General features: G+C 43.4%; 1 protein-coding gene across 5 annotated transcripts in view; it reads right to left on the bottom strand.

The window, feature by feature from the left end:
• The window catches only part of FAM168A (family with sequence similarity 168 member A), a 51823-nt gene that overhangs the window by 13007 nt on the left and 14179 nt on the right, over positions 1-24637 (bottom strand). For 2 of the 5 annotated variants that reach the window (XM_073661279.1, XM_073661280.1), the window contains exons 2-4: positions 23694-23846; positions 9691-9778; positions 237-317 (exon numbers count right to left, since the gene is read on the bottom strand). In XM_073661279.1, the coding sequence (XP_073517380.1) occupies positions 237-317; positions 9691-9760 (151 nt within the window). In that variant the 5' untranslated portion in view covers positions 9761-9778; positions 23694-23846. Of the gene's footprint in view, positions 1-236; positions 318-6432; positions 6574-9690; positions 9779-23693; positions 23847-24637 lie in introns of those variants that run through there. The other 3 variants (XM_073661281.1, XM_073661282.1, XM_073661278.1) reach the window with 3 other exon arrangements.

Here is a 24637-nt window from a genome sequence, read left to right as displayed (position 1 = left end):
ACAGACTCCAGTCTATCGTGCAGAAAATGGAGACGACGCAGCCCTTTTATTTCTGCTTACATCTATATTTTCCATCAGCAGCTCCATCCCCCTCCTCCCTCCCTCCCTCTTTGTATGGCGTAGATGTAACAGCCTGCGCCTGCCCTCAGACAGACGAGAAGCATTAAATATACATGGAGGAGCCCAGCGTGCCACATCCAGCCTGACACAGGCTTGCAGCGGGAGGACGCTCTTACCTGGGGCATAGCCGGGGCTGCTGGCGGCGTACATGTTGGGATTATAGGCAGGAGCTGCTGTGGGGTATCCAGCGGGGTAACCTAGGGGTAAAAACAGACAGCACTCAGTGAGTAGTGCGATAATAAAGAGAAGATTCCTGAAGGGGTTAAAATCAATTAACAGAATAAGAGACAGAACCCGACAGCCATGACGGAGAAGAATAAGAATACGCAGACGTTGCCCGATGAGAAGGTCCGGCTTCTGTCACAGTTACCCTTGATCTGTAGCAGAAGGTGCGCAGAATACAAAGCAGCGGTGACAATGAGGACTCTCCGTGCTGGAGGGGCCCGGACCCTTAAAAGGAATCAGCTGAACTCAAGATTTTTTTTTTTTTTATATATATATATATATATATAAATGTCTTTTTTTCTATCTTCCAAGTGCCCCCAAGCCCCCCCTCCCCCCATCACTCGCACTGAGGTCCCCCCAGTTCCAGGGCATTAGTCATACAGACGGTCTCTCCTCCCAGTGTCCGGTTCCTGTCGCCTGGAGCAGAGGAGCTGTACTTCTTACTGCCCTGACGTACCGGGAGAGAAATGTTACTCTGCTGCAATAATGGCCGCCCGGGGCCCGGCGTACGATTTTCATCTTACACATGCGGCATTTCCAAGGACCCGCAGGTCGCTGCAAGCAGCGGTGCAATCAATAAAGATAAGGAACATGCAGAGGGAGTTCACTTAATGTGGACCCGAGTCTGCACCCCCCACCCCCGACATCTCAGTTTACAGGGATTATCCACTATGTTCCTGACATACTCTGTGCTGCTGATTCTCACATAACATTTAGCCTACAACAGCAACAAGCTCCTGAAATGTGGTCGCAAGCAGCGCACACTCTTTCTTCCATTACTGCAACATCCTATAAGAGCAGTCCACTAATCTACTGAAATACTCTGCACAGCTGAGGACAACACTTCCATTTTGGAATTCTTAACCTTTGACATTTCACAAGAGCAGCACACCTCTCCTGAAATACTCTGTGTAGCTGTGAAACTTCCCATAAAAATCAGGGAGCTTCTTTCCTGACATACTTTGGCCGCTGTGTCATTCTCAGTTAACTCCTCTCCTGAAATACTCTGTGCTGGAAACCCTGTTCCTCCTAGTATTCAATTATTTCCGTCCTCGAGTTGTCATCTTCTGACGACTATTCCGTCATTATCCACTTCTGGGTAAGCTGGGAGACAATTAGCAAGGCCGCCGATCGTTTTAGTCTTTTCGCTTTCCTATAGTCCTCAAGTTTTTTTTTTTATTATTATTTTTGTTTGTTTGTTTGTTTTACACTCAGATACATTTTTATTAAACAAAACTTGGAACAGATATTACATGACAATACTCGTTTAACAATATTACAGCAAGTCCCCCCCCCACCCCCAATGGAGACCTTTCTTTCTTCGTCCTCAAATCTTTAAATCACAGCCGCCATGTTTTTTACGCCACAGCTTTCATAGATGCCGATATTTCATGGTGAACTGCTCTTTAAAAGAGACTGTCTTACCCCAATAGCCTACTATTGCATATGAAGGGGGTACTACAAACAGTAAAAGGGCAAATTGCTCAGGATGAGGTCCTAGCCTTCACCAATAGAGATCAGTAGTGTCCAGGAAAACTTCCAGATCTATTATATGCCCTCGACCTGTTCCCATAAAAAAAAAAAAAAAAAAAAACACGGATAATTATCCTTACGGCAACTGCTTATGGCCGTGTGATGTGCAATCAACGGAAAGAAAACGAGGAGAGAACAAAGAGGAACATATGATGGATGTTATTTAAACTGAAAATGAACTGTGCTGTAAAGTTCTGTAGGGGGCGCTTTACTCCTGGAGCCCATTTTCAGTGTAGGGCCTCTATCGGAATGATTCCGACATCTGTAAAGTGAGTCCAGCAGTAACAACTCAATGTATCAGTGCGTCTCCATGGTAACAAACAATCACTGCGAGTTCCATTTCCACTGTCTGAGCTTTGTCAAGAAAAGGGTAGAGGAGTAAACAGTACTGTGGGCCCCCATAAGACAGAGGCATCCTATGGGTGACCGCTCTTGCAAAAACAAAAACGTCAAGAGCTTTTTCCGCTGTGTGTTTAACAAATGGAATAAGCGCAATAAAAAAATAATAAAAAAAAATCTAAAAAAAGGGCTTGTTCACACTGTTTTACAGTACTAGCAAAGTGAAGGAGTTTTCCAAAACTTTTTTTTATCCTTGCAGATTTGAACCATCAAGAGAATGCCAAGAGTGTGCAAAGCAGTCATCAAAGCAAAAGGTGGCTACTTTGAAGAACCTAGAATATAAGACATATTTTCAGTTGTTTCACACTTTTTTGTTAAGTATATAATTCCACATGTGTTAATTCATAGTTTTGATGCCTTCAGTGTGAATGTACAATTTTCATAGTCAGGAAAATACAGAAAAAAAATTAAAATGAGAAGGTGTGTCCAAACTTTTGGTCTGTACTGTACATGAAAGAATGAATGGGGCCATGTATCGTGAGATTTTGAGTGCAAACCTCCTTCCATCAGCAAGGGCATTGAAGATGAAACGTGGCTGGGTCTTTCAGCATGACAATGATCCCAAGCACACCGCCAGGGCAACGAAGGAGTGGCTTCATAAGAAGCATTTCAAGGTCCTGGAGTGGCCTAGCCAGTCTCCAGATCTAAACCCTATAGAAAACTTTTGGAGGGAGATGAAAGTCCGTGTTGCCCAGCGACAGCCCCAAAACATCACTGCTCTAGAGGAGATCTGTATGAAGGAATGGGCCAACATACCAGCAACAGTGTGTGCCAACCTTGTGAAGACTTACAGGAAACGTTTGACCTCTGTCATTGCCAACAAAGGATGTATAACAAAGTATTGAGATAAGCATTTGGTCACCTACAAAAGTTCATTTTCCACCAAAATTTTAAAAAAAAAAAATTTCTTTCCAGATCAGACAATGTGATTTTCAGGATTTGTTTTCTCATTTTGTCTCATAGTTGAGGTCGACCTATGATGTCAATTACAGGCCGCTCTCATCTTTATAAGTGGGAGAACTTGCACAATTGGTGGCTGACTAAATACCCCCCCCCCCCCACTATAGGGGGGTGTCAGCATACTCATTTCTGCTCAACATAAAGTGATATCATTTTATATTAAATACAAAATTGTAATTTAAATATGGAGCAGAATTACATTTCAGCCTATAGGTTTGGCTTTCCACAACAGTCAGTCTCCTGTGGCTCCTCAAGAAAATTGGATTCGCCCACCCCTGGTCTTGACGATACCTGTAGCAAACCCTCATATCTATAAAAGGTTAAGATAGCATTTCATATAGGGGTTCATTCACATACAGCAGAGATACTAAAATTCAGCACAGCATATACATCAGAAATGTAGGCAGCTCTTCACCATAAGGAGCATCATTTCCACAAGCCCCTTAAATCTGTACATTGCCCCTCTGTGGGCGCTCGCTGTGCCATGGTGGCGGTGGCACAGATGCAGGTATCGCTCCGAACACCAGCAGGCATCTCATACGGACTTCTGTAATCGCGGCCTACTCCCTCGGGGGGGCTGACGCCAAATACAGCACCCCTCCAAAACAACAAAAAGTGACGGGAGCATGTTGTGCAATCACCGGAGGAAGAAAAATATTAAAAATATATATTTTTTTTGCAAATCAAAAATTAGTATATATAAAAAAAAAAAAAAAAAAAAAAAAAAAAAGGATAGAAGCACAAAAAGCCTAAATGTAAAAGGAAAGTGATTACAGAGGCAGAAGAAAAAGTGAAAGATGGTGCAAAAACAAGAGAAAGCGGCCTTGTACACAGAGCCAGCCTCCAATTCCGGGGACCACCTTGAATCAGGGGAAATTTGTTAAAGAAAGAAAACAAAACTCATCGAAAATGCAGCGACCTGCATCATTTACTGATCAGATCCCGAGGGCAGACACAAGTTGTAGATGGCAGATGTTATGGATTCGCCCCTTACATTGCTCACTGGATCTTACTCTTCATTTTTACAATCCTTGGTCTGACCTTCCGGAACACAAATCTATTCGTAACTATTTGGAGCACTGAGCATACGTGGACACTGCTTATTTTTCAAAAGTAAGGGACCCCGATAATGAATGTCACGGCTCATAATTACAGTAAAGATATTAGAGCGGCAACGGAGGCCACTAAACCGAGTTACTGGAGGGATAGTTGCCCCATAGACAGATTCACCCGTGTGTTACATAACTACCATACAGAGATCTGGAAACTGTTGCCGTGGCAACAGAATAGAGTAACACTCCGTTACATTTCCTGTGTGTCACGTTCCCCGCCGGGCAGTGTAACCCCACACTAAAACAGTGGGGACGTCAGCGCCCGAATCCAGTGATATCGGCACGGACTATTAGACGCAGCGACGATAGAGTGGGAGGAGGATTTCACTCAACGAGTCCTGCTGTAAGGAAACCCCCGAGAAAGAGGAGTCATACTCTGACCCTAGTGAATTATCTATGACACGAAGAGGATGTTGAAAGAGAAAAATGACAGTCATGGGTTATATTAGAGAAAATCCTGGCAATACGGATCTATAAATATATAATCACTGATGAAACATCGTAATGTTATAATCAGGGCTGTGGAGTCGGTAAGCCAAACCAACGACTCAAGACTCCTCAACTCCCCCCGACTTCCGACTGACTCTGCAGCACTGGTCACTACGCCGAGCGTGGCCATAAAGCGCAGCACTGGTCACTACCCCGAGCGTGGCCATAAAGCGCAGCACTGGTCACTACCCCGAGCGTGGCCATAAAGCGCAGCACTGGTCACTACCCCGAGCGTGGCCATAAAGCGCAGCACTGGTCACTACCCCGAGCGTGGCCATAAAGCGCAGCACTGGTCACTACCCCGAGCGTGGCCATAAAGCGCAGCACTGGTCACTACCCCGAGCGTGGCCATAAAGCGCAGCACTGGTCACTGCCCCGAGCGTGGCCATAAAGCGCAGCACTGGTCACTGCCCCGAGCGTGGCCATAAAGCGCAGCACTGGTCACTGCCCCGAGCGTGGCCATAAAGCGCAGCACTGGTCACTGCCCCGAGCGTGGCCATAAAGCGCAGCACTGGTCACTGCCCCGAGCGTGGCCATAAAGCGCAGCACTGGTCACTGCCGAGCGTGGCCATAAAGCGCAGCACTGGTCACTGCCGAGCGTGGCCATAAAGCGCAGCACTGGTCACTGCCGAGCGTGGCCATAAAGCGCAGCACTGGTCACTGCCGAGCGTGGCCATAAAGCGCAGCACTGGTCACTGCCGAGCGTGGCCATAAAGCGCAGCACTGGTCACTGCCGAGCGTGGCCATAAAGCGCAGCACTGGTCACTGCCGAGCGTGGCCATAAAGCGCAGCACTGGTCACTGCCGAGCGTGGCCATAAAGCGCAGCACTGGTCACTACCCCGAGCGTGGCCATAAAGAGCAGCACAGATTCATCTCAACTAACAGCCGAGATTCTGAGTTCAGAAATAGAACATTTCATAACTTTCCCAAGTTCTTATTGAAACATTTACAGCACATTCTGCATTGTAATAATGAACCCAATTTATTATATATTTTAGGAGTCTGCCTATTGTATACTGACTCCACAGCCCTGGCTATAATACACGGGGTACCAGAAGAAAAAAAGAGGGTGCGGGCAACAGAGAATGCCGCCGAGAGAACTGGTGGGCAAAGCATTGCACAGCACAGCACCACTCCAGAGCAGCTATAGGCCAGGAAAAGCTGAGAACCCAAAATGAAAAAAGTCTTTAGGGGGGATTAACCCCTCACTGCCAACGTACACACAATCCATCACAAACCAGCAATAACAATTCCACTGGTTAAAAGTTAGTAAAATTTGATTGAGGACCAGTTCCATCGGGCCGTGGATGGGAGCCCTGAGAAACACCTACCTCATCACATCTGAGGGTCTTGTCATTAGCCGGCCTTGTGAGACGTCACATGAATCACGCCAGGCCGGCTGGATGGTGAGGTTAGAGGCAATTCTCAGGGCTCCCGCCCAGCAGCCATAGAATTCCCTTCATGACCGATAGTTAGTGCGAATCGATTCGCCGGACCAGTTCTACCTCTCGCCTAATATTGTGTAGCCCCCCCCTCCCTGAGCCTTCGAGGCCCAGACTCCGTCAGGTCAGAGAAGTCCTGTGCTATCGGCACCTAGATCCTGTGCGAAGCTCAAATCCATCCTCCATGAATCGGGCTTGATTTCTAGCACATCCCGAAGATGATCGATTGGACCAGGCACATTCTTCCCTCGCTCCATGGTCCTGTTCGGATGCAAGGCCCGCCGTTCATCAGGAACACCCCGCATTCATCCATACAAGACATTAGTATTCATGCTCTACGAATGCCAGGCTTCAAATCGGAGAGCTCTGGGTCCGGTGCCCGCGCTCTGGTACACAATGTCCTTTATGTATTCGGGAGAGATGGTGCGGCCGACCTTACACAAGAGCACTGCGTTCTCTGCATGCCCCAGCCCAGCACTAACTGAGTGAGAACGATAGCAGGAGACGCTCGTCCCTTTAATCTTTAAAGTATCCTCTATCTTGTCATGCAAGAAGGTTTAAAACCCTTCTGATGCAGCAGTCGCTATTGACAGCAGCATGTACAGGATTAAACGGCCTGGATCAGAGTTAGCTACGATTCTGGCGGTCAGTTTCTGTATCTGCATGACCGCCACATAAACGTGCTTCTCACAATTAAAATATCAAAAAGTTAAATTTCTTAAGTTCAAAAAGTGACACTCCTATATTATATAGAATCATTACACACAGAGTGATCTATTTCAAGTGTTTATTTCCGTTAATGTTGATGATTATGGCTTACAGCCAATGAAAACACAAAAGTCATTATCTCAGTAAATTAAAATAATTAACATAAAAACACCTGCAAAGGCTTCCGAAGCATTTTAAAAAAGGTCCCCAAGTCTGTTTCAGTAGGCTCCACAATCATGGGGAAGACTGCTGACTTGACAGATGTCCAGAAGGCAGTCACAGACACACTCCACAAGGTCCCAGAGTCTGGAGGAAGAGTGGAGAGGCCACAATCCAAGCTGCTGGAGGTCTAGTGTGAAGTCTCCACAATCAGTGATGGTTTGGGGAGCCATGTCATCTGCTGGTGGAGGTCCACTGTGTTTTATCAAGACCAAAGTCAGCGCCGCCGTCTACCAGGACATTTTACAGCACTTCATGCTTCCCTCTGCCGACAAGCTTTATGGAGATGGAAATGTCATTCTCCAGCAGGACTTGGCCCCTGTCCACACAGCCAAAAGTACCAATACCTGGTTTACACACAACAGGATCACTGTGCTTGATTGGCCGCAAACTCGCCTGACCTTAACCCCATAGATAATCTATTATAGAGAATCTATGGGGTATTGTCAAGAGGAAGATGAGACACCAGACCCAACAATGCAGACGAGCTGAAGGCTGCTATCAAAGCCACCTGGGCTTCCATAACCCCTCAGCAGGGCCACAGGTTGATCGCCTCCATGCCACATTGCCGCATTGATGCAAAAGGAGCCGACCAAGTATTGAGGCATTTACTGAACAGACATTTCGGATTTTAAAATCATTTTTCAAGCTGTTGTTATAAAGTATTCTAATTTACTGAGATAATGACTTTTGTGTTTTCATTAGCTGTAAGCCATAATCATCAACATTAACAGAAATAAACACGTGATATAGATCCCTCTGCATGTAAGGACTCTATATAATAGATCCCTCTGCGTGTAAGGACTCTATATAATAGATCCCTCTGCGTGTAAGGACTCTATATAATAGATCCCTCTGCGTGTAAGGACTCTATATAATAGATCCCTCTGCGTGTAAGGACTTTATATAATAGATCCCTCTGCGTGTAAGGACTCTATATAATAGATCCCTCTGCGTGTAAGGACTCTATATAATAGATCCCTCTGCGTGTAAGGACTCTATATAACATATGACTTGCACTTTTTGTATTGAAGAACTGAAATAAACTTTGATGATATTCTAATTTTGTGAGATGCACCTGTATGTGGGATCATGGGGTGCAGAGGACGCACCTGATCCTTGATTCCTGAGGGGCTCTACTGGCCCCCTTGCCACATAATCAGTCACCGGTATAAGAAATGGTACACGTAGGCGACGGCCCTGGTATAGATTGGGAACTGGTTCCCGGCAGCATACTCCAGTGACATTACTACATCATCTCCTCCTAATAAACGATATTGTTAGGTGCCAGTCCTCACAGCTGAGGGGCTTGTTACTATACATCAGCGGAGGTCACCGAAAACGCGATCTGCGCAGTTATATTGCCCCCTCTTTCCCTCCCGTAAGTCCTATAGTAACTATTGTTTTGAGACCCAGGTATTAAATGGTCACTGACGCATTAAACTTTGTATAAATCAATAGTACAAGCGACAGAAACTTTTTAATACATCTAATTTGGGATACATCCGTTTCTTCCTCTACTTATCAGCCACTTCTCCTCCTCCTGAAGAAAATGAAACTGAAAGTCCATCTTCGTCAAAAAATAATAAAAAAGGAGGATGCGAGAATAGCACAGAAAGTACTTTCTGCTTTCTAGAAAGTTATCCTAGAGATGGGTTCACAGGTACACTGTACTGCTGTATTATGGCCTTCATACTGCTGCATCTAGTAGTGTTTTTTTCCCTTTCACCATAGTGCCGGATTCACAGATACACTGATGATTACTGCTCTGTAATGTCCTCCAGGGCACTTGGTTTATTAGCAAGTTGTTGGATTTTTTTCCCCCCCACCACTTGTGTGCTGGATTCACAGCTACTGTTCAGGACTGCTGCATTTGGTTAAGTGTTTCATCTCATGCCAGTGCTGGACTCGCAGCTACACTAGTCAGTACTGCTGTACAATATCCTTTATGCTGCCTTCTGCTTACTAGTGTTTCATCTCACGCCAGTGCTGGACTCGGCTACACTAGTCAGTAAAGCAGTACAATATCCTTTATGCTGCCTTCTGCTTACTAGTATTTAATTTCATGCCAGTGCTGGATTCGCAGCTACACTACTCAGTACTGCTTCTTCCTAACATGTTCTACATAGAGACAGGAGATCAGGAATCCCTCGTGTGTGCTGTGTATGAGAAACACAGCTTGTCTGCTCCTGCTAGCTTCAAAATGAACTAAAAATCAGAGTCTGCAGATGGGAAAACTGGTGAAAAATGTAAAACAAGTGTCATATAATGGCCATAAATAGTGACTGTACACAGTCAGTCGTGTAAAGGCATACATTAAGCTACGCAAGGAAAGTGGGGTAACGGGCGCAGGCTGCACAGGCCGAGAAGGTTCTTGCAACCCAACCTCCATGTAATAAGGTTCATTCACACAACGCCTTGTACACGACAACCGGATACACATACAATACATGAGTCTGATCAATGCCTTTTTCCTTCATACCTGTGTAGGTCATGTTTTTTTGATTTCCATAGGGAGCCCCTGGCTGGACAGGGCTGTAAACCGGATTCATGGTGGAAGACTGATATCTCTGCAAGAAATGCAATAAAATAAAAAACCATTAGAACTTCACCTACATTAATAATCAGGAACAAAGACAGCGCACATGGGAGCCAACCGGTTCATGGTCTACAAGTGAATGGTGACCGGTGTCCCATCCAACAACCTTTCCCCCCAAAACATCAGATGTTTTACCGTTTTGGAGAAACAAACACACCTTTATTTTGGCTAGTGGAGACCAGAGTGTAGGACAGGGAGATGGGGGGAGACCAAGAAGACCCCCATACACCTAGACTGACCGGTCTACACCCCTGTTCCCGTCAGGTTCCTCTTACAGCAGAGATTTCAGAAGAGGAGTACATGCCGAGTGCTCGTAGTTTCTGGTTTTATTTGGTCTCTTTTTGCAGCTAGAAACAAATTTCTTCATTAAACCCCCAAAAAAGGTGAAAGATATTGACTGGATGGCCGTGGAGCAGAGATACCTCTCCAAGATTTATCCTGAAGGGCCATCGCTGATCCACTGAAACATCTCCACAGCTCTGCTGTCTGCAGATAAGGGAAGATCTTAAGTGACATCAGAAGACGTCTTAGTACTGTGAGCAGAACGTGGCATGAGCGATAAGGCTCCCAGTATCTTCATCATACAGCTGGGGCCGGGCGCCTACACTTATCTCCCCAGATATCGCCCATCCTCCACCGTGGGGGTGACCCCAGGACACCACGATACAAGGATCCCGAGGCCGAGCTCCATGGCTTTAGTCAGAAGTGGCCACAAACCACCATTTAATCTGGTTCTCGTGCACAGATGGAGATTATTACTGTCAGTGTAGAAGTGCTAATTATTCTCAGGATTCTGGACCCGAGTGATCTGTCCTCTTTAGAGAATATAGACAACTTTGAGGACAATTTTGTGTTGTAAAAAAACAATTTTGTAATAGGGTTTCATTAGAAATCATGGACCGTTCACCTTCTACACCCTCTATGTATCACCGTACATAGCAAACTGCAGAATGAGTAACTAGTAAAACCACCAGCGAGCTCCATATGATGCCAGAGTCTGTAATACTTATCTCACTACCAAGCCAACGACCGAAGTTCACAGAGCCACTACAGGTGTTTTCTTAATAATGGACAGCCTCTTTAAAAAGGCGTAAAAAAAGCAGAGGGGGACGAGGTGAGGGCCCCCAAAAGACTGATCTAGAGGAGAGAGAGAGAGCTCAAAGAGGGGCCCCCAAAGACGGATCTAGAGAGTGGCGTCAAAGGGGGTCCAAAGACGGATCTAGAGGAGAGTGGGTCCAAAGACTGAGAGCGAGGAGTTGAAGCGGGACCCTCAAAAGACAAAGATTGTGCGGAGAGGGTCAAAAACAGAAAGTCGGGGCTGAGAATTAAGCAAGTCAAAAAAGGTAATCCATCTCACTTTTCATGAATCTTAAGTATCACAAAAGTCCTGAAGGATCAGAGCCTTTAGAAAATGGTTCTGTACACAAATAAAATGAGACTGTATAAAATGATACAAGTAGCTACCAGCAGAGGGCAGTGTAACTCCAGCGGAGTATACATGCCAGTACAGAAGAGAACAGGAAATGCGGGTACAAAGAGGGAGAATGGGGAGGGGAGCAGGGCTACGAATCTAAATAGGGGCTATGATTTACCAAGTAATGGGGCCAATATATGGCACTTTCATCACCAAGTTAAAAAAAAAAAAAAGTGGGCACCGCGTGTTATAACTAGAACCAACGAAAGTGATGCACCTTCAATAATAAGGCTATGATCACACGGTTTTTGCAGCAGGTTTTTCTCTCTGCAAATTAAAAGCGGCTTTTTACAGTACCAGCAAAAAACAGATTTCAGAAATCACATGCATATATTTTATTATTATTATTATTATTATTATTTAACCAAATTGGAAAACTGCAGCATGTCCGTCCTTTCAGCATCATTGCAGCATTATTGGTGAATACTACTAACTTTATTAAACATCTACTGTGGACAACTCTCAAAACAATCAGTGGCAAGAAAACGCAGCGTTTTCCAGGTTCCAACTGCTGAAAAAGAGCAACGTGTGAACATAATACACCCGAAACAGGTATAAATCTGCACAGTTGGTACCGTGAAGACTCCTACCGTTCACATAAAGCTCAGTTATGGAGGATGTTGGGTTTTAATAAATATATATTTGGACGAATGGATCACTTGAAATCTTTCAGATTGTAATAGGCAAGAATCAAACCATTAAAAAGATTTGCAGCAGCACTCGGACGCAAAAGATGCGCGCACACAGTTAAGGACCCCCCATATATACTGGGCTAACGACGGCCAAAACCCGTCAATATCATGGGGTGTGGCTGATTGTGTAATGTGTATGGAGGTGCCGCCGGCCGACAGGCGACCAAGAGTGATGTCGATCAGGCATGTCTGATTTCGGACTGCTAAAAGCAAAATGTTCTCCCGGAGGCAAGTTGGCATTCACAGAGAACAGGAGTGATGGACCACCCGAGACCACCCTGTGTAAGGAAGTGTAAGCCGAACGACTGGCCAACAGCCACCTAATGGGTTTGTACATAAAGGAGCAGTATTATAGTAGTTATATTATAACAGAATTTCCTTTCTAGCCCCACGTGCACATTACTGTTAATTAACTTGCGGTAATGGCAGATAATCAGTGCGGTATAAATATGCAGTTTTCGTTGGCACAGAAAAACTTTCCAGACTCTATAAAGTTGTTCAGGAAAACTTGAATGATTAAGTAATGCGACAGAACGAGGATTCATCATCTGGCAGGAGCAGAGCAGCTTGTGTGCCGGGCGCAGCTGCTCCCTTTATGCAGTCTAGGAATAGTTAGACATGCTGAGCTCCGTAAAATCCAAGATGGATGGGAGGATGGGGATCAGCACCACTTAAAGGCCCAAGAAACCAAATATCTGTAGATTCTGAAAGTACAGCAGTGTTAATGATGCACACCGTTCTGGGCTACACCTGTGTGAGATGTAAGGAGATCCTGCTCTCTGCACAATGGTTACAAGTTGCCTCGAGCACAGTATAGTGTAATTACAGCCATCACTGGGAGTACAGCAGAGATGACAGTGCCATGAGAGGAGAGCTGACATGGTTTGTAATGAGACACCGGTAAACTCAGCAGTGCTGCCCCTGCCCTCACACTGACTGCAGGAACTTCATTTGAAAGCCGATAGTCATCTGTACTTTATAACTATGCAAGAGGTTAGACAAACGCAGTCTGTCATGCATCTCCTACACAGAGAAACCTGCTCTAAGCTGTGGTGGGGGCGTGTTCTTTTCAACTGAATGTTGCTGCCTGCTTACGATTGGTCAGCATCACACAGGGAGAGGAAGGACACGCCCTCCAGTGAACACTGTCTGATAACACCCACTTGGACTTCTCAATCAAAACTATTTGGCACGTAGTGAGTTAACTTATCTATATGAAATTCTAAAAATATCTATATTTTTTTATTCCTTGCTACAGCCACTATTATATCTTATGTCCAGATCAATATTTGGTAAAAAAAAAAAAAAAAAAAAAAAAAGTCCTTAAAGAGAATTTTGCCAATAATTGCATTCAACTGTCTACAGGATAAGAAATAAGCGTCAGCCGCTGCAGAGCCTCACGCCACACAGTCAGCCGCTGCACAGCCTCACGCCACACAGTCAGCCGCTGCACAGCCTCACGCCACACAGTCAGCCGCTGCACAGCCTCACATGTCATCAACTGCAGGAAAGCAATGTGAAGTGGAGAAATGGTGTAAAAGACAAATAAGGCCTGATCCAGACAGTTACACATAATTGATCAGATTTCCATTACATGCACCCTTTATTAAAGGGGACAAAATACAAGAGGGGGTGGATGTGTGCCCCATTATGTAGATGACAGATGTTGGCATACTGATGAGGGGGATGGTATACACTGGCTTAGAGATGACGGCACCTGGGACCACAGGAACCCCCCTGACACACAAGATGGATGGTGCAGACGTAATCTAGAACATCTTGATGGATGAAGGTGAGGGGACATTGCTGGAGATGGTGGCAGCACAGCTGGAGAGCAACGCGGCATCACAGCACATCTGCTACATCGCCCCAGGGAGAGGATCACAGAACGAAGAGGAACCTGCAGGAGACCAACGCAGGACACCTGAACACGGCTGCAAGTGTGACATCTGCTCCGGGCCCGGGGGCCACAACGCTTCTCAGGAAATGGCATTAAATTAACTTCAATAAAAGATCGAGGGAAATCAGCCACAAAGGGCATATGTGGATGATGGCCATCCTCCTGCAATCACTGTGTATGCAAGGACAGATTGAGAGAGTTTCACGGATTTCTAAGCTCTCACATTCAATTATTTTCAGTTTTATACATCTCCACTTGCTTACCAGGAAAAAATCATCAACATCTTGACACTGTAAATCCGTTCTTAAAAACTACAAGTAACAAAATATTCACAGATAAGAAAAAGCAATAATTACTGCTATAATACCGCCCCCCTCTGTGCAAGAATAGAAATACTATAATACTGCCAATATAGTTGTGCTCAAAAGTTTACATACCCCGGCAGAATTTTTCCTTTCTTGGCCTTGTTTCAGAGAATATGAATGATAACAAAAAAAAATTATTCTCCACTCATGGTTATTGGTTGGGTGAAGCCATTTATTGTCAGACTACGGTGTTTTCTCTTTTTAAATCTTAATGACAACCAAAAACATCCAAATGACCCTGATCAAAAGTTCACGTACCCCAGTTCTTAATATCGTGTATTGCCCCCTCTAACATCAATGACAGCTTGAAGTCTTTTGTGGTAGTTGTGGATGAGGTTCTTTATTTTCTCGGATGGTAAAGCTGCCCATTCTTCCTGGCAAAAAGACTCCAGTTCCTGTAAATTCCTGGGCTGTCTAGCATGAACTGTGCGCTTGAGATCTCCCCAGAGTGGCTCAATGATATTGAGGTCAGGAGACTGAGATGGCCACTCCAGAACCTTCACTTTGTTCTGCTGTAGCCAATGACAGGTCGATTTGGCCTTGTGTTTTGGATCGTTGTCACGTCGGAACGTCCAAGTACGTCCCATGCACAGCTTCCGGGCTGCAAATTTGTCTCCAGTATTTGATAACATGCTGCATTCATCTTTCCTTCAACTTTTACCAAGTTTGCTGTGCCTTTGTAGCTCACACATCCCAAAAACATCAGCGATCCACCTCCGTGCTTTACTGTAGGAATGGTGTTCCTTTCATCATAGGCCTTGTTGGCCTCTCTCCAAATGTAACGTTTATGGTTGTGGCCAAAAAGTTAGAGTTCCAGAAGGTAACTTATGGTTGTGGCCTAAGTTACCTTGTTCCAGAAGTTTTGAGGCTCGTCTCTGTGCTGTTTGGTGTATTGTAGGTGAGATACTTTGTGGCATTGGTGCAGAAATGGTTTTCTTCTGGGACTCGACCATGCAGCCCATTTTTCTTCCAGTGCCTCCTTATTGTGCATCTATAAACAGCCACACCAGTAGTTTTCAGAGAGTCCTGAATTTCAGCCGATTATATTTGTGGGTTTTTCTTTGAATCCCGAACAATTTTCCTGGCAGTTGTGGCCGAAATTTTTGTTAGTCTACCTGACAGTGGTTTGGTTTTTACAGAGCCCCTGATTTTCCATTTGTTAATCACAGTTTGAACGCTGCTGACTGGCATTATCAATCCCTTGGATATTTTTTTGTATCCCTTTCCTGTGTTCTACAGTTCAACTACCTTTTCCCGTAGATCCGTTGACAATTCTTTTGCTTTCCCCATCACTCACAATCCAGAAACGTCAGTGGCTGGATGAAAGATGCAAGAGTCTGTGTGGATCCCAGAAACTCACTCAGCTTTTATGAACACACACTGATTACAAGCAAACAGGTCACAGGTGAGGATGTTACCTTTAGTAGCCATTCAAACCCATTTGTGTCAAATTCTGTGCATGTTATCAGGCCAAAAAAAAATCACCGGGGTATGTGAACTTTTGATCAGGGTCATTTGGATGTTTTTGGTTGTCATTAAGATTTCAAAAGAGAAAAACACAGTAGTTTGACAATAAATGGCTTTACCCAACCAATAACCATGAGTTGTTTTTTTTTTGTTATCATTCACATTCTCTGAAACAAGGCCAAGAAAGGAAAAAAAATTTTGGGGGTATGTAAACTTTGGAGCACAACTGTATGTACAAGAATATAGCCATTATGCAGTTCTGATGTTCAAGAGTTCTGCTACCCCCCCTGTCCGCATCTCAGGACAGAAGTCACGTAACTGTACTACATCAGTGTGAATTAGAGCATCATACTGCAGAGTTAGAGAAATTCAGCATAGACCAGATAACATCAGATGCTATATAATGTGACTTCACATTTACTTTGTTTTGAACCTAGTAACAAAAAGTGCCCCAGTTTAGCAATAGGTGAAGATCTGGAGATGCCAGGAGCGGATTAGCGTCTTTAAGGATAACATTAATCAGAGACTTATTCCGAAAAAGAAAAAAAATCCTTGTAGTCGAAGACAAAGATAAAATGATGAACAAACGATTCTTGCTGTAGGCGACATTCAGTCTGAAGAAGCCCCATCTGTATATAGAGGCTGCAGACAGTCAATAAGAGGGAGAGAGAATAGCACCGCTGCATCTGTCTGCTGACACTGTACAAACTGAGGGGGCTCTGACTATTCACTGGGAAGACTAAGGGGTCCACAACTAGAGGACAAAAAGCAAAAATACATTATCCAAGTAGATTTCTAAGCAATAACCTGTCGGTGGTATAACAGAAAATCTTTCATCTCCTATGAGGCCAATACTGCCCCCTATGTACAAGACCAAAACTAGCATAATCTGCAGTAAGGGAGCAGTATTATAGTAGTTATATTCCTGTACATAGGGGGTAGTATTCTAGTAGTTATATTCTTGTACATAGGGGCAGTATTATAGTAGTTATATTCTTGTACATAGGAGCAGTATTATAGTAGTTATATTCCTGTGCATAAAGAGCAGTATTATAGTAGTTATATTCCTGTGCATAAAGAGCAGTATTATAGTAGTTATATTCTTGTACATAGGAGCAGTATTATAGTAGTTATATTCTTGTACATAGGAGCAGTATTATAGTAGTTATATTCCTGTGCATAAAGAGCAGTATTATAGTAGTTATATTCCTGTGCATAAAGAGCAGTATTATAGTAGTTATATTCCTGTGCATAAAGAGCAGTATTATAGTAGTTATATTCTTGTACATAGGAGCAGTATTATAGTAGTTATATTCTTGTACATAGGAGCAGTATTATAGTAGCTATATTCTTGTACATAGGGGGCAGTATTATAGTAGCTATATTCTTGTACATAGGGGGCAGTATTATAGTAGCTATATTCTTGTATATAGGGGGCAGTATTATAGTAGTTATATTCTTGTATATATGTGGCAGTATTATTGCAGTTATATTCTTGTACATAGGATCAGTATTATAGTAATATTCTTGTATATAGGGGGCAGTATTATAGTAGTTATACTTTAATATGAAATACGTAATGCATCATTTTTCCTGTGGGGGCACTGCAGATAAACTAAGCACTTGCTGACTGCCTATTTAGAATTTTACAATTGATCTCTGGGAACCAAAGTGTTTATGCAAAGTGGACAACCACTGAAAAAAAATTATGAAGCTAATGCCACTCAGGAACATTTAAACCTTATAAATTTTTAATAGGGTCATTGTGGAACAAAATATCACCCTTTAATGCAGGGGTGGGGAACCTCAGGCCCGCGGGCCGTTTACCACCCTCGATGACCTTTTCTCCGGCTGGCACCTGTATTTTGACAGCCGCCATTAATTTCTTCTTGCTCTGAGTATGTGCATGCAGTGTTACTACTGAACGCCGAGTAGTGCAATGAATGATTACGTCCGACACCAGTACCAGGACGTACTTTGTAGGCGGAGTTAGGCTTCAATTTGTACGGCCCCCGAAGGATGGTATAAATATCCAAATACCCCTGCTTTAAATGGGACAATGAAATGTTCTTTATATATCGAGGTTCATTTCCCTTTTAAGCAGAACGGAGAGAGAAGGCTTTTTTTTTTGGAGGAAGGAGCAGAGGAAGTTTGCAATACTCCGATGACAATTCCAAGAGACAATTCAACGCGGTTACCAAGCAACGCAACATAAACCAGACGGTGAGAATCGTACCGGGGTGAAGACGGAGGGAAGCTCTCAGACAGTCGAGATTAAATAATGGCACGTTACGGCTTCCTAACGAGAATTGTATGCGATGATGGCGATGCGTGCGCATCAGGACGAAGCGTGAGATGGGTGTGTGATCTGAGCTCTACGTAACGAAAGGCGACTAATAAAACGATTGATACAGTCAATAATCACTTGACTGCTAATAGCAAAAATAGGATAAAAGGTATATTGCATATTTAAAAAAAAAAAAAAAGCTCAAATAAAAAATTGACAAGACCTTGATATAACGCTTGTCTACTGCTCAGTTACCTTCATGTTCCGTTCTTTCCCCTTCCTACACAATCCTGATGAAGAGCCCGATCCAGGACCTGCTGGTCCTCTACCCTGCAGCTGTCTGACAGCACCCAAATCATACAGAAATATTCTCCCTTGGTCGAGTTCACTTAAGTTTATGACAAACCATTCATTTTTCATCCAAAAATAATGGGACAATTTGTATCCACATGTCCATTTTTTTCACATCAACATTTAAGAATGTTTTTTTTTTTTTTTTTTTTTATTATTATTATGGTAATTGTCTCTTCCGAGAGGAAGGACTGTTTTTTCGCATCAGACTTGGCCATTAAATTTAAAGGGGAAGTTAAGGAAACCAGAACAGACCAATGCATGCTGCGATGGTTTACATGTGGACCGTCTGTTTGACGACTTGCTTCGGGAAGTGTGCTGTCCGTCTGCTATCCTTTTTGACTACGGACAGCACCTGGACTTTTAATACGTTTGTAAAGCCGAATAAAGACTTGCGTCCATCAAGTTCGACCGGTTAGTTCTGTAATTGCTAAAGTTGATCCAGAGGAGGGCAAAAACCCCAAATGATTTAGCCAATCTTCACCTGAGGAAAAATTCCCTCCCGACTCTGAAACCAGCAGTCAGAATAAATCCCTGTATCAACCTACTATTTTATTTTTATTTTTAAGTATATGCTGAAATCTGCCTGGTATCTAGAAATGCATCCAGTCCCCGCTTGAACTGGTGTAGTGAATCTGACATTACCGTCTCCTCACTCAGTGAATTCCATATTCTCACTGCTCTTACCGTAAAGAACCCCTTCCTATGCTGGTGCTGAAACCTTTTCTCTTCCAGTCTTAGTGAATGCCCTCTTGTTACCGTAATATCCCTCCTTTTGAACAAATCCCGGGCAAGATCTCTATACTGTCCCCTAACATATTTGTACACATTTATTATGTCCCCCCTCAACCTTCTCTTTTCCAGGCTGAATAGTCCTAGTTTTGCCAACCTCTCTGGGTATTGCAGTCCCTCCATTCCCTTTATTAATTTTGTTGCCCTCCTTTGTACCTTTTCAAGCTCATTTATATCCTTTCTATATATTGGGGCCCATAACTGAGCACAGTATTCCAAGTGTGGTCTGACCAGTGCTTTGTACAGTGGAAGAACAATGTTCTCCTCCTTTGCAGCTATACCTCTTCTGATACATCCCATTACCCTGTTTGCCCTTACAGCAGCCGCCTGACTTTGGGCACTCCAATTTAGTTTGCTATCAATCAAGATGCCGTTCGTCCGAACCAGGACGTTCTTGAACCTTGTGACTGGTGGTAGTCTGTCAGTAAAGAGAACCTGTCGATGTGACGTTACAGCTCATACTGGGTAAGAAACAAGAAGCCAAAACCTCCCGCCTACCGAGCAAATCGAATAACCGTTGAGTTTTTTTTCAGTGATACGGGACACAATGACGTTCTGTTTTCACCATGTGAAAAGCAAACCCAAGAGAAAATTCACAGAACCGTAAAGGCCCTTTCAGCTGGAAATCAGCAGCTGACCATCACCAAAACACCAACTGTCACTTTTAGTCGGCCATCTATAGGAAGCAACAAGATCATTTTCTTCCTTCTGGATGAGAGCTAGTTTTCCTTTTTGTTGCTCTACAACATGGAGAACTTGTGTCCTACAGGGCTGTTCTGAGAAAACTAAAAGCGCTGGAGAATTATCTTATTGTCCTTGTAGCAGAATGTTCCCGCAGCATAATGAGCACAAGCTGACCGCTATAATGTAAGTGGGTGGTTTGGCGCCATTACTGCACCTACATCATGTCCCCAGCACTCATCAGATCCCCGTAACTCTCTGCTTGGTAAAGTAGAAGACATTGGTGAGGAGAGAAAGCTCGCTGCGAGTAGAACGGACGAGCGATACGAGGAAGCCGGCTCTTGGAGGTCAGATATGAAAGCACATGTCATGCTAAACTCCGCTGACCCGAGAATAGAAGAGTTATATAACAGCCCAAATTCTCAGAATAAATGAACAAAAAGACCCCTGAAAGGGAGCATGATAACCTTTCTAAAAATGTAATCATGAAATGAGAAAAAGGCACTTTGTAAAAAAAAAAAAAAACAAAAAAAAAAAAAAACAAAAAAAAAAAAAAACACACACACAACTATGTCCACTCTTTACAGTACACTGGAGTAAGCCCAACTCCGACAACCACATGAAATCTGGCCACAGCTGAGCGTGCACGTGTTCTCATTAACTCCCTTCATGACCAATGACGTACATTTACGTCATAGGTAGTGTCTCTGCCTTTGACGCGGGCTCCAGCGCTGAGGCCGCATCTTTCCCTGCACTTGACAGCTGATCAGCCATCAACAGCTGCGGGTGGAGCTCCGTCCATGACTGTTAACCTCTTAAATCTCACTGCCAGCAAGATTTAACACGTCAGCAAGTAGAAAGCGCATCACATATCCCGCCCATCGGCACCCCTATCACGTGACTGTGGGGCACTGATGGTTTGTCCTGTAGACCCTCAGTTGTCATAAGACCCCTCCCTGTGCCTGTCATTATGAATCTCTTGTGAACGCCGGTTTGTGGATTCAGAGGAGATAGCAGGGCTATAATATAAAATATATAGCACAGGCAGAATTTTGAAGTCAGTAAAAAAAATGACAACAAAAAGAACACAAGTTCAAAATCACCCCCTTTTTTTTAGCCCCAAAAAACACATTTCGTATTGTTGCATTACAAAAAGCCTGATGAAAATATAAAAACTATCCATCCAAATAAGTAAACAAGATCAAAACGCCACAATTACTATTGTTTTAGCCGCCACAACATTGCAATAAGGCGATCAAAACATTGTATCTGCTTTAAACGGTATCAATAAAAATGTCAGCTGAGGACACAATAAATAAACCCTCACCCAGCCCCAGTTACTAAAAAAATGGAAACACTATGGGTCTCATTTTCTGACATTTGTAGCGTTTCCATTTTTTTTGGGGATCTGGCAAACGAAAGTTTAATTTTCTTGCAAATTTGAGTTTCATTTTTTCTGAATACTTGTGAAAAAACAAACAAACAAAAAAAAACACGTATACGTTTGGTATCTGCGTACTCTTACTGACCTGGGGAATCATTGTCATGTCAGTTTTACCACATAATTGAACATAGTAAAAAAAAAAAAAAAAAAAAAGAAGCAATTCCACAATGGATTTTTTTAACAATTTAACCACGTTTTCCAGTAGACTATATGGTAAAAAAAATCAATGGTGTCATTTAAAAATACAACTCCGCAAAAAAAACAAGCCCTCATATGGATATATTGATGGAAAAATAAAGTTATGGCTCTTGGAAGAAAAGGAGGAAAAAACAAATGCGTTAAAAAAAAAAAAAAAAAAAAAAAGGGAAAATAGCAAGGTCACAAAGGGGTTAATAAATATTTCTATAGCGTCATATTCCGCAGCACTTTATATTACAGAAAGAACACCATATAACAGATACCAGGAGGAGCGAGGGTCCCGCCGCTCGCACGCTACAGTCTAAGGAAATAGGGGAGACAAAAGGGGAATGGTAAAATGCGCTTGTAGTGTACGGTCCAACCATCATTATAATAAATGGGGTATTCACACAATGCTGCATGAACCGGTCACCAGTCAGTGTGTGCAGCACAGACCGAGGCACGGAGGGTGTGAACAGAGGCTGTGAGGGATCAGATCTGTGGGAAAATTATGGAACGGCAGAACTTGAATAGTTACATAAGTGAGGTGAGGCGATAAACCACATTTCTTTAGACTGGCCTTAGACCACGCTTAAAACTGGTTATTGGGAATCAAATTATCATGGGAAGTGCCTTCCAGAGAATTGGTGCAGCACGCGAGAAGTCTTCGAGTCGGGAGTGGGAGGTTCAGATTATTGAGATGTTAGTCTTAAGTCATTAGCGGAACAGAAGGTACGGGTAGGGTGGTAGACAGACGAGGGAAGAGATACAAGGTGGTGCGGAACCATGGAAAGCTTTGTGGGTGAGAGAAGTTTATATTGGATTCTGTAGCGGATGGGTAACCAGTGCAATGTCTGGCACAGGGTGGAGGAATCGGTGTAGTGGCTGGACAGGAATATGATCCTGGCTGCTGCATTTAGGATGGGTTGGAAAGGGGAAAGTTTAGCAAGAGGGAGACCAATCAGAGCAATAGTCCAGACGAGAATGAATAAGAGCAACAGTAAGAGTCACAGGTAAGAAAAGGTTCAAATCTAGAGAGGTTTTTGGAGGTGTAGATGACATGAGCGAGTGAAGGAAAGATCGGAGTCAAATATGACCCCAAGACAGCAGGCGTGCTGTTGGGGAGTAATTTTGGAACCACGCACGGAAGTGACAATATCAGGCATAGGTAGGTTAGTGGGGGGAGAAAACACAAGGAGTTCAGTTTTTGATCGAGATAGCGGAAAGACAGTCACTGATATTTTGTAGTAATGCAGAGGTGATGTCAGCAGACTATGTGTATAATTGGGCGTCATCAGCATAAAGATGGTACTCAAAACAGAAGCTACTGATGGTTTGTCCAACAGGGGCAGTATAGAAGAGGGCCTAGGACTGAGCCCTGAGGAACCCCCACAATAAGGGGAAAGGAGCGGTCAGAAGTAGGAAGCTAAATCAGGAGAGAAGCAGGTCCTTGAGGCCAATAGAGCAGAGCATAGTGAGGAGGAGCTGAAGATCCACAGTGTCGAATGCTGCAGAGATCCAGGAGAATCAGCAGGGACCATTATATTTAGCTGTTATATCATTGCAGACTTTACACTCTACAGAAACTGCCCTGACTAAAGAACAGAAACCGGATTGTAAAGGGTCAAGAAGAGCATTCTCAGAGATAGTGGATTACACATTAGTGGACCAAGCATTGCAGGAGTTTAGAGATGAAAGGGAAATTAGAGACTGGTCTTTAGCTAGCAGCGCAGTTCTGGTCGAGGGACAGTTTAAAGCACTGGGTGTATGCTGGAGAGTGAAAGAAGAGGAAGAAAATACCAGAAGAAAAGGTTAAACCTTTTCGTTATGCGAGTGGTGACATCTGGGGAAAGGGACTGAAGGAGATGGGAGGTAATAGGGTCCAAAAAAAACAAACACACCCCTCCCATCAGACAAGCCCCTCTTCCCACAATTTCGTTACAGCCGTCAGTCCTTCCCTCGTGCCAGTGTTGGAAAATACATAAATCACAAAAAGGTAAACAGACCAGCGAAGCAAATGCCCCAGAATTTCAACTGATCTTAGCAACATTTTCACAATGCTGTGAATCTCACAGAAGTGTTTCTACTGTGGAAGGTCCACACCAAAAATGGATCCTAGCGCATGTGCACACAAGGATGAAACCCAGTCCACTTCTTTAGTTACACACAGCCCTACCGAACTTCCTCTCATCCACAACCCATTAAAAGTACAGAACCCAATGGTCCAGTATAGGAAAAGTATAAATGACAACTTACCTCTTCGGCAAAGATGAATGATCCTGGAGCCTGCTCAGACCTCAAAGCAAAAGATTCAGAGGCAAAGAAATAAGGGGCTGATTAAAAAAAATATATATATCAGATCGTTGTCATTTCAGATCATTCAGCAAGAAGTGATCCAATATTGCGATCCTGTAAAAGAACCAACAGTGCTAATAAGTCCAACATGTAGTATACAGTATATAACAATATTTCAAACACTACGTACAAGAATATAACTACTATAATACTGCCCCCTACGTACAAGAATATAACTACTATAATACTGCCCCCTACGGACAAGAATATAACTACTATAATACTGCCCCCTACATACAAGAATATACAGTCATGGTCGAAAATGTTGTCACCCTTGAAATTGTTCCAGAAAATTAAGTATTTCTCCCAGAAAATTATTGCAATTACACGTTGTTATAAATGTTTATGTATTGGAATACACAAAAAAAAAAAAAAAAAAAAAAAAAAAAAAAAAAAACGCAAAATGGACATAATTTCACACTAAATCCCATAAATGGACAGGACAAAGTTGTTGACACCTTTCCAAAAACGTAGGTAAACAAATTTGTTTCACGTATGTGATGCTCATTCAAACTCACCTATGGCAAGTAACAGGTGTGGGCAATATGAAAATCACACCTGAAACCAGATAAAGGGGAGAAGTTGACTCAATTTTTTGCATTGTGTGTGCCACACTAATCATGGAGAACAGAATTGACTGAGGACTTGAGAAACAAAATGGTTAGAAAATATCAAGAATCAAAAAGGTTACAAGTCTCAGTCTCCAGAGATCTTGATGTTCCTTTGTCCATAGTATGCAATGTAAATCAAAAAGTTTACAACCCATGGCACTGTAGCTAATCTCCCTGGACGTGGACGGCAGAGAAAAACTGATGGAAGGTTGTAACGCAGGATAGTCCGGATGG

The sequence above is a fragment of the Phyllobates terribilis genome, unplaced genomic scaffold, assembly GCF_046119375.1.
Source record: "Phyllobates terribilis strain yellow unplaced genomic scaffold, ASM4611937v1 Scaffold_2__4_contigs__length_985480577, whole genome shotgun sequence".
In the NCBI taxonomy this organism is placed as follows: domain Eukaryota; kingdom Metazoa; phylum Chordata; class Amphibia; order Anura; family Dendrobatidae; genus Phyllobates; species Phyllobates terribilis.
The sequence above is the reverse complement of the archived record's forward strand: the minus strand, read 5'-3'. Positions and strand labels throughout refer to the sequence as shown.